This window comes from Haliotis asinina, chromosome 2, assembly GCF_037392515.1.
Source record: "Haliotis asinina isolate JCU_RB_2024 chromosome 2, JCU_Hal_asi_v2, whole genome shotgun sequence".
In the NCBI taxonomy this organism is placed as follows: Eukaryota; Metazoa; Mollusca; class Gastropoda; order Lepetellida; family Haliotidae; genus Haliotis; species Haliotis asinina.
In genome coordinates, this window is record NC_090281.1 from 20,889,284 (window position 1) to 20,902,407 (window position 13,124).

Here is a 13,124-nt window from a genome sequence, read left to right on the forward strand (position 1 = left end):
GGACTAAGGTCACCATTCTAGATACTGGTTGTACCTAACAGCAACCAGTATACATCATGTCAGGAATCAGGTGGTTTAACACACAAGGTGGGGACGACATACCTTCATGTTCACATATAGGAACAATGTTATAACCTGTTTAAGTAGCTTACGCAGAGAAGTTCATTCACATCGGAAAAAGCACCCAGTAAACGCATACAACACGAACCCCCTAACACTAGAATACCACGTTGAAGCGAAAGAAGTCCGAGTGTGAGGATTTCGTCACAAGGGATACACTGAGCAAAGGTCGTTCTCATCTCTTAGATACTCTCAATTGACCGACCCATACATCTCGCAACATGACCTTATCGGGGCTTGACCAACAACCGAGTGCGTAAAACTGACCATTGGTTTCAATTACTGACGTGGAATTTGATGTTCCACCAATAATATTTGTTTTCATAAGATTCACGTTTATAACTAGCCCTTGCAAAATCTTCAGAATCGTCAAATATGTTAAGTTTAAAATTCACTATGTTAGTCATTGTGCTAAAGTAGGAAACGTGTGATGTCTGATGATTTTTGTAGGGCAAGGCTTTTACACAGCAGTCGCAGATCTTGCAAGCTACATCCCATTTCTGCGACCTAGTTACATTGACGCGATCAAACGTTGACTTGGCTTGTACAACAACCGCGCACAAAGAGTTTTTTCCCTTAAGGATGCATTCAACATAATAGACATAAATAAATTAAAATAAAAATAAAAACAATTGTAAAAAACAAAAACAAAAGAAAAACAAAAAAAAATAAAACCCAGAAAAACCAGTATAATTCATTATGTGAGTGTACATTAATTATTCTATGTTTATTATATATGACGTGTCAACCAAGTCGATGAGCCTGACCACCTCTTACAAGCATAGTCGCTTTTTATGGCTCGATAGATCGACGCATTGCTAGCCTACATCCTTATTTCGCTTTATTATCTATTTCTGGTGACCTTTGTCCGTTAAAATAAAGCTCCATTACAACAAATCCATCCGATAAGGGTGGAATGGGAAGCCTTTTGTTTATGGACGACCTAGCTTCATTTATAGGCCACTTTGTCTTCTGTACTGGCGCCTTCGATTTTTTGCTTTATAATGAGAACATAATCGGAGCGTTTGTGGTACATGTAAATATACACAACGTGGACAAGGGTGATAGATGAGCCGTAGGGGAGGGGGCCAAAGGAAAACATTTTTATTGTGATATATATGAAGAGGTTATGGCAAGATGACCAAAAGGTGAATAATGATGTTACCGTGGTTACAGTGTAAGAAGGCTGTAAATGTGTCAATGTCATACAGGGTGTTGAGGTAATTTTTGAATCCACCAAACTGGATGTGAATTAGAACAGCTCTTTGCATACACATTGTATATCGTGGTGATGGTAATCGGGTTTCATACATCATTTCGTTTTTGTTTTTTTTAATCGACAGATCATAACATTTTGCATCCAGAATTCCTCACTGTTTGAGGATTTAAGAGTTTGGGAACACTAGGGCGTCAATATGCTAGACTTTGTTTAAGTGCAACCCAGACTCGCCTGTATTCGAGCGGGCTAATCATCGTAACGGACGATCTGCGCACAGTGTTGTACGCTTCAAATTTATGAAGTGTCCTATTTGTTGTCAGGAACGAATACCCAATTGAAAATTGTATGTGTTCAAATATGGCCAAGAACACTTGCGAGAAGTTTTTTAATTTTTTTTATTCACCCAACCACCAATTAACTACAGTTTACTGGTCATGTCCAACACGTGACCGACGAGCTTCGAGTAGTTTACTTGGGGCCATTGTGGCATGGACGTTAACAGGATCACTTGTCAACGTCACTGCGTTGGCGACATGGCCCATCGAATCCAACAAAAATGTCCCAGTACTGTCGCCTGAAAAAAATTGAACAGGAGAAACCTTAACGTCAAATATATTTTGGGAACATCGACGTCCCGAGATACTCGTTGTCCATAATAGATGATTTCATTTGTGTTCTCACGAACATAATGTATACATAATAACTAACAAAGCAGGGCTTTGCAGGTTCACGTGAAATCAACAGATCAACTGATGATTTGTCCCATTTTTGACACCTGAATATATCAGCTACTAATGTGTTGGCAGATTTCGCCATGTTTACGATCACGGAAACGTTGTTTCACACCATCATGTCATATTGTGCTATTTTAACGCTTCGCACAAGGGGGTACAAACGACTGATGGAAAGGTGGGTCAACCCACCTGGCTGTGTTGGGTGCACCTGAATGTGTGATGGTGCTGTTCCATCAGGCGTTTGTCACTCGTCGGCGTGAAGTGTTTAAACATTACAAGATGGTTTGAAATTCATCAACCACTTTTCCTTCAAACGTCAGATTTCAGATTGTGTTGAGAAGAGGTTTTTATGATGTGTCGTACGTTTTGTGGACTCATCTCGAGAATTCTAATCAGTCATCATTCCCATTTGAACCCAAAATGACCACTGTGGTTGATTTTTTATTTCGGATTGACGAATTGACTGTAGGTGCTTGTTTTCTAGGCTTTTAATGCTGAATGAAAGTTTGCTCTGCTGTTACAAATTTCGAGTCATGCAAATATGTGCAAGGAAAACGGAAACCCTTGCAATTTCACTTTATAGAATTAACAGGCAGTGTAAGAATAACATTTTCAAATAACACTGTTCCATTCATTACCATTACACGATTTTCAGATAGTTATTATACAAGTATATGATATTACAGTGAACTTGTTCTTTTGTGTTCTAGGCCTCTTGTGGATTTATTGTGATGGACCAGGTTCTAATTGGAAAACCTATCAATCTGTTAATGAAAGTTCACATTGAATTGACATACCTGGCTGATCTCGGCGTCTGCGTCCCGGTGTCTTCGCAAAACACGACGGCTGGAATGAAAATGTGTAATAGTACTAAATGTCAGTTTTAGTAAACTGATTCTATTGAAATTCAGACAACTATTATGAGCAGTCTTACAGTAGTTCATGACTTGTTTATTAAGCAAAATCTTACTGTTGTGTGGCACCATCTCAATACAGTAGAATGCAACAGAAACATTTGTAATATTAAGTATCTACTTTGTTGAACGCGTAGATGACGGCGGTCTGGTGATCACTGGATCACTCAGGGCCATTATCAGCCTGATCTGGCATCTATGAAGCTAGGATACGATGGCAGGTGACGCAAGTCACTTCACTTATGACAAATTGAGTCACAGCAGACTTCCACAGGCCAGGCACGTGACATCCACACTGTTAGATTCTGTCGCGACACACCATGAGTATGGGTTGCATAGGTCATTCAAATTACCCCCCGCAATGGCAAAATATCCTTCCGAAATGCAAAACTACCAAAAGGCACCATCAGATCTATCTATGGGCTAAATATGAAACATTTAACGGCTTGAAGGTTGTGCTCCAGGAAACAAATGTGCACGGATACACTGACGAACTACCCCCAACCCCCACAACGCATGGAGGGAAGGCTATACAAGGTAATCTCGGGGATTAGTTTCATCGTAGCTGTCAGAGTGAGTGAGTTTAGTTTTACGCCGCACTTAGCAATATTCCAGCTATATGGCGGCGGTCTGTAAATAATTGAGTCTGGACCAAACAATCCAGTGATCAACAACATGAGCATCGATCTGCGCAATTGGGAACCGATGATATGTGTCAACCAAGTCAGCGAGCCTGACCACCCGATCCCGTTAGTAGCCTCTTACGACAAGCATAGTCGCCTTTTATGGCAAGCATGGGTTGCTGAAGGCCTATTCTACCCCGGGACCTTCACGGGTCGTAGCTGTCAAAGCACGACACAGGTGCACCAAGTCAGATGGCACCCTATTAAACCGTGCCGATTTCTAGCACGTGTACTCACCCCATTACATTTTGTATCGCACACCGTGAAGTTGCACACAAAACTGATAGACGGATCCCCGTTGACAGTAAACAGCTTAAAGAAATGACTGTAGGTTTTCTTCCCAATAGTAATAAAGCCTTTCGTCTTCTTTAAAACCATTCCATTTCCACATCTGAAATGAAAATGTATTTTGAATCGCATAAACAGGACAGCCCAATACACATCAGGGACGATTCACATCAGGATAAATAGAATCAGAAATGACCTAAGGGTGTGAATTGCCAGATACCAGAAATGGGATTATGGATGACTGTACTCCTGTAGCTCTTCCGCGTGACGAGGTAACGCTTTAACCTACCGCCCAAGACAAGGATGAACAAACACTGAGACAAGCAAGACGCAATGGGCAGATCTGTATGCCCGACCACACATCTTGGAGTTAGCAGTAATTGTGATCCATTGTATCGCAGAATTCTAGAGCCAGGAACTACAGTTACGTCTCAGTTCGACGATGCTTGTACTTCCTTACTGAAACATTAAATGTGTTCACTCACCCCGATCTTAGGACAGGATACCTGCCACCTTTGGGATTCAAAGCATCGCATGAGTCAGCACGGAGTCCCTTGTCCCTTAGTCCTAGAAGAAAGTTGTAAAAGTATTCAATATATCGTAGTATGCAACCCATTATGAAACAGCTGGAGCTTGCTGGGCAGAGTAGTTTATGAAATTTGTTGGAATTAAGTACTTTATCCTATTTCCTCGGCCTAATGTCTGAACTGAACAGCGTCCGTGCCGATTCAAGCCAACCTAATGGTGTTAAGAGGCTTTAAGTTGTATCCGAAACTTGTTACGGTATTTGAATGACGATTTCTTCAGCGTCTGCGTAATTGTATGATGCGTGTGCATGATTCCCTTTGAAGGCATGGCATATATTAAGTGTCCTTTGAGATCTTACGGATCCTGATGGTTTCCTTGTAATTGCGTTGCAACATCGTTTATGATCGTTCCTGGACGCTTCATACAATACTGGATAGCAACTAACGAATTCAAGTATCTCGGTACCAAAAGCCTTGCCATTTGGCAGCTTGTGTGTGCAATGAAAACCATGAGACATTGGGGAGAACCTCTTTCCGGTCTATAGCTGCGTGATGCTTATTCGTACACTTCTAGCGCGAGTAAGCGAGTTCAGTTTTACGCCGCACTCAGCAATATTCCAGCTATATGGCGGCGGTCTGTACATAATCGAGTCTGGACCAGACAATCCAGTGATCAACACGAGCATCGATCTACGCAATTGGGAACCGATGACATGTGTCAACCAAGTCAGGGAGCCTGACCACCCGATCCCGTTAGTCGCCTTTTATGGCAAGCATGGGTTCCTGAAGGCCTATTCTACCCCGGGACCTTCACGGGTCTAGCGAGAGTAAATATCACGTTAAGCACTATTTACACCTCATTTACCACTGTAAGGTCAGGAACGACCAGAATCTTCCGATTAGAAACCACCGACTCCAAGTGACCACTCCGTGACAGGACAATCAGGAAAACGGTCCTGCGACGCGAAGGTCATGACAAAATATGTTGCCAAGGCTAATAACCTAACCTTTATGCAATAACAGCCAAACAATTACAGGCTTACCGAAGAAAACGTTTCCACTAGCAAAAAGCAGTAAAGCCCACAGTCGCGATATAGTTGGCAAGTGACATAACAAGGGTCGCATTAAATAGCTAAACCCGGAACAAAACCCCCACAACTTTTGCGCATGTTCACATGGAAGAGCGAGTTTGTATCACAAAAGTTACATTTCTTTAAGTATTTGTTGTAGTATTGGTAGTCATCACCATGACTGTGCACATTTGTAGTTTACTTAATATTCGTATGAAATGATTGACTAACTATTTCGAGATATTCAACATATTCTACGCGAGGCGAGGCAGGGTTGCTCTAAAATGTGCGGATCGTAATGATCATGCGCGGCAGGGTCAGAGTTCGCCGATGTGAAAAGGTTGCAGTTTCATATCCGTTGCCGTTTGTTTCGGTAGCGAGGAAATGTTTATGTTGCCATTTACACGATTAATGTGGACTTGTGTTTTCTGCAGTGGGAAAACTTTAGTAAACTGGAATTGCATGTCGCGCATTTGTGTCCTGTACTTACCGAGAGTAACTGCCTTCAATCTGACCATCTTGCCCGCTGGAGCAGAGGCACCTAGTTTCCTCCCGATGACATCAACGATGTACAAACGGATAGCAGACTTGCTGACAGGGGGTTTGTTCCCGGCAATCACTTTGGGGGGATTGAATCTGGAAAATGGGTTTTGAAAAACTAGTATTCTTATTTGTGAAACAAATGCCTCCACATAATATAGCATTTAAACAATGGCAATTTAGACAGACATGGACCTCTCGACGTCATGTGCTAATAAAAGCGGCTATTAGAAAGTCCCTGTTCTACGCACCTGCGCATGCTCACGGGAGTGAAACAGTACACATTCATTGCTGGGTGGACAAAGGTAATTTTGGAACAAACAGGCGTGAAATGTGCTTAGTTGCTGGGCAGCCCGAAGTCCTTAAAGTGCAAGTGGCAAGACATGGACATCCATCCAAGGACATTCCACTCCCAACGTTGTTTAACATTAAGTGATATGTTACCTAGGTTATATGCACAGGACCGCCACGTATGTTTAATCCTTTAATAGCCACGAACAAAAGGCAGAGCACCGACAAAACCTCTGGAGAAAGGGCAAGACCAGAACTTGATGTACACATACGAGTTCTCGTCTATATCTAAAGGACGAAGTGACAAAACAAATGCTTCATCACACTTGGCCGGCAGCATCACAGATCTCCAAGGCAATATAAACCATCCACATTGTCAGCGAACATCTCTAATTTGATGCTCCTGTTGCAAATCAACCTAACCGACTGATTTTGAAAAAGCGACGACATGTAGCCTGACTGCGGCGGGTGTCATGAAACAAACCTACCCCGGTTTAACAGACAGCGAACCACTTTTTTTGGAGGTGCCTGGTTGAAAGGAACACGATATTGTGTAGAGCTCATCATTCTGGTGCAGGCGACTGCCACGACGGCCGTACCCCACGTCTACTTGGATTGTGAACACCAGTGCGCCCTTCTTTTTCTGCAGAGTACATAGTAAAACAGATGGTGGACAGGGAATAAGACCTGACGAAGAATCAAGAAATAGCCCATAAGTTTTGTGTAAATAAAGAAGTTGGCATCTATAGTTAACTTATACTGGAATAATCGGTAAAGAAATGCCCTTTACTTTAGTCACATTACTGACGACCCACCATTTAGTACAGCTGTGACGATATATCGTAGTAGACGGTGTAAATTTTATTTTTAACGATATGCTAAAAAAGGATTTAACGCACATTTGGCGTAGTTTTAAGAAGCTTCGAGAAACTCCCCGTACTGTGTGAAATATTAGTACTGAGAAATGGTTTGACTACTTTTCTGCGTTGTACGTTGAAAAGGAATTTTCGGATCAAGATTTCCCTGAAAATCTTTGTTTTAAATGAAAAAACTCGTGAGATAACGGCAGATATCAATTTTGATATCACAGAGCAGGAAATAAACAAGGTAACAGATATACTCCAGGGAGGTAAGGCTGGTGGACTACCAGTTGATTTAATTTTTTCAAAGAGGGAAAACAGCATATTAACCGCTATTTGCAAATGTTGTTCAACCATATATTTAAGAATGGTTTGTTTCCACCTCCGTGGTCAATGGGCATAATACTACCTATTTATAAATCTGGTGATAGGATGAATCCTGACAACTATAGGGGAATAACCTTAATGAGTGTACTTAGGAAGATATATACATCGATTCTTAACCAGAGATTGACGACATGGGTAAAACAATTTGTAAAAATATCAGAAGAACATGCAGGTTTTCGAGAAAGTTATTCAACAACAGACAATATTTTTGTATAAATGATCTTATTCAGAAACAGCTATCTGAACAGAAAGGCAGAGTCTATGTAGCATTTATAGATTTTCATAAAGCATTTGACTCCATTGATAGAAGACGCTTACTTAGGTTATTAAATAAGATAGGATTATCAGGAAACATTTTGGGTGCTTTACAGGCTATCTATGAAAGAGTTAGAAATATAGTAAAGTCTAACGATTCTTTCTCAGAGGTATTTGAATCGTCCAGAGGACTAGGCCAAGGGTGTGTCTTGAGCCCTTTGTTGTTTTCCCTATATATAAACGAATTGATATATACCCTCGAGTCTACTGGTCACAGGGATTCAACTTTTCCCGGAAAATATAGAACTACTCCTTTTACTTTTTGCGGATGACAATACCTTTCTCACTTATTGTCTACAAAAACACCTCGATACCTTGAATGCTTATTGTATAAAATAGAAATTACAAGTTAACTTACCAAAAAACTAATATTGTGGTGTTTAGAAAACATGGTTGTATACGAAAATATGAAAAATGGTACTTTGGAAATGACTTCAAAATTTAAAATAGTTCCACAGTATAAATATTTTGGTGTCCTGTTTACATATAATCTAAACATGCAAAAATCTGTACAAAGTGTCTGTATTAAAGGTAAAGCTGCGCCATATGAGATACTGAGGTCAATGAAACCGCTAGGCAATCTATCTTACGAGCTGTATTTTAAAATATTCGATACGAAGATAAAACCTATTTGTGTGTGCGGCGCAGAATTGTGGGGCTGCCAGAAGTTTCATGTTTTAGAACGAATACAAATAACAGCCTGCAAATGATTCTTGGGAGTTCCAAAGAATACACCAAATGCAATGGTTACTGATGATTGTGGCAGATTCCCAGTCTATGTAGAAACGTTTACTAGATGCATTAGATATTGGTTATCACTACTTAACATGTCAGATAATAGACGTCCCCCAAAAGCTTACAATATTTTATTTTGTTAAGATATACAGAAAAAGTTAGCTGGGTATCATTTATTACAGAATCACTATTCAAGCTGGGTCTTGGATACGCATGGATATATCAAGAGGTTGGCCATTGCCAATTATTTTTGAATATGATAAAGATGAGGCTTAAAGATGTTTCCATACAAGTGTGGCATTCAGTTTTAACCGATAGTACTAGATACGACAATTATTCTTTATATAAACACAACATGTTCCCAGACAAATATGTGACACATTTTCAACTTTCAGCAATGAGGCGATACTTAGTTTTACTAAGAACTGGAGGCGCCCAATTACAGGGAGATATAGGACGTAGACATAATATACCTAAAGAGGAAAGGATTTGTAAACTTTGCAACTTAAATGAAAAATAAGATGAATTCCATGTTATTTTAAAATGCCCACTGTATAATGAAATTAAACAACATATTCCTCAGAAATACATCAAGAATTGTAACTTTGTAATGTTTTGTATACTTATGTCTGACTGTAAAAGTGAAACTGTGTGGAACTTATGTAAATTTTGTAAACACGCCATTTCTATTAGATACGAAAAGATCGAAGACCAAATGTAAACTATATATGCCAAATGTGTTACATTTCCATTACCAGTGTAAATATGTATGACTGTTTATTTGTATATGGACTTGTGGCCGTGAATACAATAAACTCAATCGAATTATTACAAATTGACGGTTATGTCAATTTACACTGTTACTCGATATCAAAATGTTTTTTTACAGAAAATAGCTAAAGCTAGCATATTGTGATGAGAATCGTACCGTTCCAAAATATGGCAAGACGTATCGTATCGTGAATCTTCTGTATCGTCACTCCTCTACCTACCACGCCAAGCAGGTTTACATGTTTGGTGAGCGAGTTTTACGCCGCACACAGCAATACTGATGATACATGTAGCGGTAACTGATTCATTATTGCACACATACACATCCCCGGTTAGGGTACATATCGTATTCTGCAGTTCTGAACCGAACCACTGGTATAGCAAAAACTAATCCATCAGACAAAGTGCGACTTTTACTTCCAAATGTTTATGCGTACATCATTGTAAGGTAGGGTGCCCAAGAAAGCACAATTTACAGACCCCTATATGTATGCCCTCTATACATCGCCAGATCTTCAACCCAAATGAACCTGATCAACTTAGATCACACCGATATAAAATGGCTGCGTTGACATGACCAGGCAGTTGTAACAAGCACGATTTGGATCATTGGAACCACTCGATCCTATTCCTGAACACGCGAGACATGACCTTGTATTCATGGCATGCCTTTGCCCCAAACTACTGGCAGTGAATACACCTACCACAAATTTACAGGGGGAAGATCCCCCACCTGCAACTGGGTAGGACACCGGCAACGTGAATTCCACGCCATTGCTGGAGACGAAGTCCACCTTATCTCCCGCACAGATGGCCTTAGCTCCAAGTTCCAAGTCGGTGAGTATCGTCACCAAGGCGTCACCGATCCCATTACTACCACATGCTGGCGAAACTAAAACAAAGATTCATCTGGTAGCCAACCGGGAAGCTACCGACTCATTTTACTGAACTGGGGACCATTTCAAGAAGCTCAGTAAGACCAACATCTCGCAACCTTTCTCGTAGAAAAATCTTACGACTTCATTGGTAAACGTACAATGTAAACTTACAACAAAAAGTACTATAAGTATTTGCACTCTTAAATGATCTTTTCTCGCAAGGCAAAATAAAATGGCAAATATAAGAAACTCGGCAAAATAGAAAAAAAAAACCAGCGAAGATACTTTCGTGAACCGTTCTTAGCTTGGTATCGGAAGACACATAGTGGATGTCCTTACATTTACGAGAGCCTCGTGAAAGTGTGCCATGAGGGTTCAAACTTGGCATTGGACTGGCACAAACTAAACAGTATTTCATTCCACAATATACACGAAACGTATGCCAGTTTCACGACACTGAAATTGAACAGTATACATACTATCCATTATATGTCCCGGTGGAATCACTGCCTGGGTGGTAGCCTGAAAATACAAAATACATACAGCGACTTGGTTCTTAATGAGTCAGGTTTCATTTAAGTGAGGTTAGTGCCCTTATAACGTGTCAACCCTTTTCAACACAAAACGGTCCTTTATCTAGGCGTCGCGAAAACAACTCTTTATATCAATTCGTTGTGAAGACAAGCATGGAGTGTTATCTCCATAAACACATTTTACAGGGTTCATGACCGACATGTCGCAAGTGGTGACAGAACAAGCATCGGAGGCCCGTTTCTACATAATATACAGCTTTACATGGTTACCTCATTCCGAGTAAAATAAAATGTATTTCTTTTTCAGTTGATTATAGTTATTTCTTGGGAGTAAGCGAGCGAGTTTAGTTTCACGCCACACAGCAATATTCCAGCTATGTGGCGGCGGTCTGTAAGTAATCGAATCTGGACCAGGCATTCCAGTGATCACAGCATGAGCATCAATCTGCGCTACTGGGAACCGATCACGTTAGTATGCAAAAGTCCAGCTAAACGCTGTTGGTCTGTAAATAATGGAGTCTCGACCAGACGATCCCGTGATCAACAGAATGATCATCTATCTACGCGTAGGTATTTTCCGAGTAACTCCATTCCTGAAAATAATGGAACTGAGGCTAATTATATTTAAGGAATGGAGAGTTGCGAGTTTACGTAATTACATTGAAATTGAGAATATTTGTTATCGAAAGTAAAATTTTGTCAAAATAACAAAATGAAATCATCCATTTGAAACTGGTAATCATCGGTCCAGGCGTGAAAAGTAATGGAGCGAGCAGACAAATGGAATGACTTCACAAATGTAATTTAAGATACCATGGTACGTGTCAACTAAGTCAGCTAGACTTAATCGCAGGACCTCTCGTCATGGCGAGTATTTGTTGGGTTCTTTTTCAAATAAATAAATAATATAAATAAATAAAACAATCCCAGAACAATCGGCAAAGCAGTCGGATGGGGTACACAGAAGTGTCCGGTCTTGTTACGGTTTATTATACATGTAAGCATATCGAATCGGGGTTTGTCTGAATAAGCAAACACCACGTAAATATTTAAATTAGTTCTCGCAAAGACGAGGGCGCGGGGCTTGACCACCTAATTCGCCTTTTACCGACAGGAATGATGGATTACTGATGTCCCAGTTCCAATTCAAAATCTCTGCTGGTCCAGTGATCAACAGTATGAGCATCGATATGCGCATCCGAGATACGATGACATGTGTATCAAGTTGTACAGTCCGTTGGCGTCAAAAGCTCCCTAATAAATTCACAATTTGCATTCAACTAAAAGTAAATAATCGTAAATTACACAAACCAACACGAAGTAAATGGGTGTTGGGGGAAACGCCAACTGTGCAGAATTGTCACAATTTTGTCTCCAAACTCTAAAAAGGTTACACAAACCATCATTGTTTTCATCAGCTGCATCACGAGTTAGGACAAGGGTGTAGTGACAGCTAAAGTAACAGCCAGGGCCCCGTTTCACAAAACTCTCGTAAGCCTAAGATCACGTAACTTTTTACGTAATATCCGTACCTCTTATACGGTAACATAAGAGGCAGGAATACTAACTTAAAGAAAAAAGTTTCGAGATCCTATGCTTACGACAGTATTGTGAAAAGTCCCCCTGGTAAAGGAGATGTACGGGCAAATTTGTCACGTGACCGTTTATCCTTCGCGTTATTGATTCATCACCTGCAACAAATTGTACTAGTGATGATAAAGCTGTAATTTACAAGACAAGACTGGCGTTGCCGCCTCCGCCGCATTCGCTTACTTTGGCGTTGGTTTGCGGCATGTTTTGAGTTAGAGTGTAATAAACGACTGTTCCCGCTTACAAACGTTAAAATACATTTGCAATTCAACTGCTGTTAAATGCGATTTTTTTACCATTGTATTTGGCTATAAAAACACTTTACTGACCATGAAGCTAAGAATCACCAAGATAGCCATACGAGCGGACATTTTCGTCTTTGAGGACTGCAAAAACAAAAACAAGACAAAAACACAAATGAAAATATATTATATAACACATTTGATATTTATTTATCTGGAACTGCGCATCTTGCCCATTCTTGCTCTTTCATTCATTCTTGTATTCGAAGTGTTCATTTCATGCAACATAAATATTAGTAACTGTTTCATTAGATACAAAATATCTTACCGCAACTGTCTCAGCTCAAACTCGGCACGTGTTCTTGTGGGTGGGCGCCATACTCGTTTATATATACCAGGGGCAATCACGTGAGGAACGCAAGGTGCA

At 40.4% G+C, this 13,124-nt stretch overlaps 1 protein-coding gene across 1 annotated transcript; it reads right to left on the reverse strand.

Annotated features, from left to right (window-relative positions):
* Positions 1–1,695: 1,695 nt before the first annotated feature.
* LOC137273380 (vitelline envelope sperm lysin receptor-like) lies at positions 1,696–13,090 on the reverse strand. The gene is made up of 10 exons (XM_067806008.1): positions 13,026–13,090; positions 12,785–12,841; positions 10,812–10,854; positions 10,159–10,346; positions 6,875–7,029; positions 6,046–6,191; positions 4,444–4,525; positions 3,908–4,061; positions 2,871–2,919; positions 1,696–1,913 (listed from the first exon to the last, which is right to left on the reverse strand). Exons 2-10 carry the CDS (start codon positions 12,824–12,826, stop codon positions 1,765–1,767), a joined length of 1,008 nt encoding a protein of 335 aa, XP_067662109.1. The 5' UTR covers positions 12,827–12,841; positions 13,026–13,090; the 3' UTR covers positions 1,696–1,764.
* Positions 13,091–13,124: the final 34 nt, after the last annotated feature.